The 5,627-nt window shown below is 39.6% G+C and overlaps 1 protein-coding gene across 1 annotated transcript; it reads left to right on the forward strand.

The window, feature by feature from the left end:
- Positions 1-3,404: 3,404 nt before the first annotated feature.
- Positions 3,405-5,366, forward strand: yellow-g2 (L-dopachrome tautomerase yellow-g2). The gene is made up of 2 exons (XM_067791563.1): positions 3,405-4,648; positions 4,719-5,366. Exons 1-2 carry the CDS (start codon positions 3,784-3,786, stop codon positions 5,012-5,014), a joined length of 1,161 nt encoding a protein of 386 aa, XP_067647664.1. The 5' UTR covers positions 3,405-3,783; the 3' UTR covers positions 5,015-5,366.
- The last annotated feature ends 261 nt before the right edge of the window (positions 5,367-5,627 follow it).

The raw sequence follows: 5,627 nt of genomic DNA on the forward strand, positions 1-5,627 counted from the left end.
TAACACTCGAAGAAATTTGTGTCCATTGTGAGTGCCTTCAGTTGTTCCGGGTAGTGACACTTTCGTGCAATCAGATTACTTCTGATGAATTAAAGTAGGAATGAAAGACTTACCGTCCTTATCTCTACCAGACTGTCGAAAAACTATGCCCACATATTCCAGAACTAGACCGCTTTATATAAAAGTTTGAGACCTAACTTTTCCATTCCTAATTGCTTATCCTTAAGCTCTTGTAGATACGGTAAATTTCTAGGACTACTTTTTAATCCATCCGGGACCATTGCGAGGCCTTTGTAGAATCATGTTGGGATAGTTCTAGTTTTATTTAAAGAACAATTGGGGATTATTTCTGTATCATTTCGATGTAATTTTGTGATTATTCTTGGAACTATTTCGTGATCATTTCGGAACTATGTTGTAATTATTTTAAGTTTATTCTGGGACTACTTTGGAATCATTTTAGGATAATTCCGCTACTATTTTAAGATCGTTAAGGGATTTTTTGGGATCATGTCGGAACTATTTTGCAATAATTTTGGGATGATACCAGGCCTATTTGAGGATCATATGAGGGATTTTTTTCGAAACTGTTTTCGGGTATATTCATAACTATTTCGAAATCATTTTATTTTCATTCTAGGACTTTTGCGAGATAATTTTGATATTATTTTTTGAATTATTTCGAGACTGTATTGGAATTGTTTTGAGATATATTCGGCACTATTTTGAGTTAATTTCGAGATTTTTTGTAGAGCCATTTTGGCACTGTTTAGGAATAATTTTGGGATGATTCTGGATATATTTCAAGACAATTTCAGGACTATTATTTGAACTATATCGGGATAATTGCGGGACTATTTTGCCTTCATTTTCTATTATTCAGAAACCATTTTAATTTAGGTAGAGGTAAGTTCTGGAGCATCGGTATTGTTTTAAAACATTTTTTGGGATATCTGGGAGATTTCGGCACTATTTTAGATGATTTTAGGGATATTTCAATATTATTTGCGGATTAATTTTGAAACTATTTCGGGCTCATTTCGCAATTTTTTTGGAAATATTTTAGGACTATTTTGGAGTACTTTTTGGTAACATTCGAGATAAGTAATTTCGTTGTTAGTTTTTGAAATAATACGAAGTATTTGTGTGTTCATTTCTGGATCGTTTCGGACTAATAAGATAGAATTGTAGAACTACTCTTGGAGCTATTTTGAGATCATCTTGGAACTATTTTGAAAACGGTACCATCACTTGAATCTACTTACCCTTCGACTATGTTATTAGTAGTTGGGTACTTTTTTTGTCTAAGAAGTACACAAGGGACCCACCTATTCTGAAAAATTTAATTCACGGTGCGATTTGCTTAAAATTTGTCAAACATCAAGGCGAGTTTTTAAGGAACTATGAATTGTTCTTTGTTAGACTAAAATTGTGTGGAATACAAAACTGCATACTCAAAATTATTTAGAGAGCTCCATATAGGTTAGGTTAGGTTGGGTGGTAGCTTCCCTGATAGGGGAAGCTCACTTGGACAACATGACGGTCCGTTGTGATACCACATATAATAAACTAAACTAACGGTGACGTAGATATAACTACTTAGAGAATCGTTGGGTAGCAACGATAAAGTTCCGAATGATCCCGATCTCAACCTTGGATAGCTCCTCGGGAGATCCAAGTGAGTCACGACCGAAATACTTTCGCCTAGTTCTGGCAAAAGCTGGGCAGTCAAGCATAAAGTGATTTGGTGATTCCACCTCATCATCCTCCATACAGCTGCCGCAGGATGGAGTTTCCAATATATTGAGACGTACCGCATGGATACCCATGGGACAGTGCCCTGTCAAAACCCCAATGACCATTGATAGGTGAGCCTTAGTGAACCCAATTATTTCAGCAGACCTCCTGCCATCCACTTTCGGCCAGAAATATCTTGATATCCTACAAGACGTAGTGTCCGCCCAACGCTTGCTGAGCTGACTCGAGGCCCAGCTATGGAAGAGCAATCCACAGGTGGCTAGCGGAATCCCGAAATCCCTACAGCCATCTTCATCCGGTTCAGTTGTACCGATTCGGGCTAAGAGATCCGCTTGACAGTTACCCGGAATATCACTATGGCCCGGGACCCAGATAATCTTAATTGTAAAATAATTCGATGCAATCGCAAGTGAGGTCAGGCACTCCCAGACCACCCTCAATCGCACTGTAGTTGAGCTCAAGGCCTTTATAGCCGCTTGGCTATCAGAGTAGATGTTAAATTCCCTAACCGTAGTAGAGCTGGATAGCATTTCATCCACCGCATCCTTAATCGCAGCAACTCCCGCTTGGAATACACTGCAGTGATCAGCCAACTTAAACTTGCGGCTTACATTTAGCTCTTGACAAAAGACCCCCCCGCCAACCTTTCCGTCCAACTTCGACCCATCCGTGAACAAGTTAACCGGTCCCATGCCCCAGATAATTCCTCTTCTCCACTCCTCCCTCGGGGGAATGACTGGGGTGAAGGTTGTATAGGGAGCGGCCACCGGCATGCAATAGTCCGTCCTGTCCGGGATAAAGTCGAAACTAGTAAGAAGTCTAGAGTGTCCGAAATCAGAAAGCATATAACCCATATCACGAAGGCTGACCAACGACCGGGCCGCGGCTGCCTTTCCCGCAATATCTACTGGATGTATATTCAGCATGACATTCAGTGCCAAGGTAGGTGTTGTTCTCATAGCGCCACTGATACCGATAAGCGCCGTCCGTTGCACTGACACTAGCATTTTGGAGGTGTTCGCCGTGTCCAGTGCTTTCCACCATACCAGCACCCCATATAAAAGGTTCGAAATTTTCGTAAAATTTCCTCCAACTTTAAATTTTTTTCAAAAACGTTTTCGACTATGGTTTGCACAGTTTCAGTTACAAAATTCATAGAAGTTTTTTCATAAACTATTGCAAATAAAATACAGAAGAATTTAACTGATGAAATTTGAAAAAAAAAGAAGATGGGCACTGCTATTTTTCTGTTCGCTGCTGTATGTATATGACCTTGCATATATATTGCCGCTGGGTTTGAGGAACCCTAAGCATTCAAATGGAAGCACAATCATCTGCTACCAATTTTCTTCTTCGTTTAACATATTTTCATATTTCAATGATTACGTTTCCGTAATGTGATTTTGTGGCCCAAAAACCATTATACAATTTGAAAAAAAAAAAAAAAACATTAAAAGAAAAAAGTATGCGTTAACTGAGAAGCATTACTGCATTACTGTTTCCAAGTGTGTTATGGGAAGTAGCAATAAAACATGTACCAGAAGAAGAATTGGAGCGCGTGCCACAAGCGAGGTCACAAGCGGGTGCGAACTGTGACTTAACATATGTTAACTGGCGCAGAAGCCATAAACGCAATAACAACAAAAACTATAAGAAACAAAACAAAAAAAAAACAAAAAAGTAATAACTGCCGGCAGAAGATGCTTCTGAACAAATGTGAATTATTGACCTTGACAGTGAAAATTTATAATGGAAATCCGCAAATGTGTAATGACGCGTGTCACGTCTGTTAGCGTCAAGCGGAAAGTGAGTGGGAAGCCAACATAAATTTGAAGCCATATAAAAGAGAAATACAGAATTTGTATGAATTATAAAAATAAACTGCCAAAGTAGCAGAGCAGCAACGCAACAAACGGCGGACCTACAAAAGCAAGCAGCGGGTAAAACTAAAAAGGGTTAATTAAAAAAAAAAACCGTTGACCTAAAATAAATTGCGTAAGCGCAAAAAAAGAAGAAAAATTAAAAATGTGGAGCCCCTACTTCGTGTTCACCACCTTAGCGCACTGCGCTTGGTACAACGTCGACGCCTATACACCCAAATACAAAACACCAGCGAGTGGCGAAATAGTCGCCTCACCACCACTCGTGCCATCCATACAATGGACGGGTGGACAATTCGAATTCCCTGGCTCATCACGCTCGCTCTTTAAGAGCTCTGGGAAATATATTGAGAAAAATGTAATCGCGACGCGCGCTCAAATTGTAGGCGACACTGTTTTTATGGCATTGCCACGCTATAAGCATGGCGTACCTGCGACACTCGTGAAAACTACGCTAGAACCAGGCGCTTGCCATACAACACTACAACCATTCCCCTGTTGGGAGACGCAAGACGATAGTACTTGCAAGGGGTTTCAATCGGTTGTAGATTTGGTGGTGGATCAAAATGATGTGCTCTGGGTGTTGGATACGGGCATTGTGAATACGCTCGAGACTCCAGAACGTAAATGTGGCGCAAAAGTGGTAGCGCTCTCTGTGAAAACGGGTAAAGTTTTGAAATCGATACCACTGGAGGGACTCACTTCTGCGAACTCGCGTCTACAATATTTAGCTGTGGATTATGCGCAAGATGGCAGTTGTTTCATTTATGTGAGCGATGCGGCAAATCGTGCTATAATCGTTTACAATTTACAAGCAGATCGTGGTTTTCGTGTGGTGCTACCGAAGGCTGTCGCCTCAGGTTGTAAAGCGCGCGATGTACTCTATATAGCATTGGTGCGTAAAGATTGCGGTACCACCCAGTTGGTTTTCACATATTTGAGTACGAATAAACTGTTCTCACTGCAAGCGGAGTATTTGCGTAGCGGTGTGGCGGATGGTCGCATAATGGGTGAGTACCACTCAAAAAAGATAAGTAATAAGAATTTTCTTATTGACTTTTTTCTAAAAATATATTACAGATTTGGGTAAGAAACCTTCACGCATGGTTATTATTGGCACAGACAATGGTTCGGCGATATTTTTCCGCAATGAAGGCGATGCGGAGGTTTATCGGTGGGATACAAATTCACCATTTGTTGAGGCAAATTTCAAACCTGTCTATCGCAGTGACACCTGTCAGCTGGCCACTCACGCTGTGCCCGATTACAAGCGTAATACTATGCGCATATTGGAAAGTAATTTCCCTGATTTTATGCAAAATCGTGTAGGTTGCGGTGCAGTACAGAAACTAACCGTTATGCAGGGTTGTTGGTGATGAAATGTCACAAAATAAACTTCATAATGTCAAAAGCAGACGCGAATTCTCGTCTATTGATTGTGCTCCTTTTGTAGCAAAGATTAAGGAAATGAAAAACGGCAATCGAAAAGTAGACGAGTAACGCATGACTGAAATCGGAAGCAAAAGAGCACATTCAATCAAGCTGATACATCTGAAGTTTAGTTGAAATTTAAGCTAGAATTATTTAAATATATATATTTAAATCATAAGATTAGTCATTCAAATAGTGATATAGTGGTGATAGGGTTTTAGTATTTAAGATAAATTGAACTTATTTATATCTTTTGTACAATTTTTTTAAATACAAGTTTTTTTAATTTAAATCATACGATACAGAAACTATATTTTTTTCAAGTCCCTCAACAGGCTTCTGTTATCATCAGAATTTACGAAACTTTTCGACACGAGTACCCAAAAAAGGTATGTTGCAATAATTTTTCTGGCACTTTGCGCCCGAGCAGCCACCACAGTACAGGTCGCTTTATATGCTATAATCTATTAGTAAGAGTAGCAAGCTCAAGACTAAACAAGTCAATTTATAATGCACGAAGAGTTAAAGAAACAAAATTTGCTAGATTTTTAATTCAGA

The sequence above is a fragment of the Eurosta solidaginis genome, chromosome 5 (genome assembly GCF_040869045.1).
Source record: "Eurosta solidaginis isolate ZX-2024a chromosome 5, ASM4086904v1, whole genome shotgun sequence".
In the NCBI taxonomy this organism is placed as follows: Eukaryota; Metazoa; Arthropoda; class Insecta; order Diptera; family Tephritidae; genus Eurosta; species Eurosta solidaginis.

Coding starts and splice junctions, on each gene's coding strand:
- yellow-g2 (XM_067791563.1), top strand. CDS start 3,784: ATGTGGAGCCCCTACTTCGTGTTCACCACCTTAGCGCACTGCGCTTGG. Junction 4,649..4,718: donor GGCGGATGGTCGCATAATGG/GTGAGTACCACT, acceptor AATATATTACAG/ATTTGGGTAAGAAACCTTCA.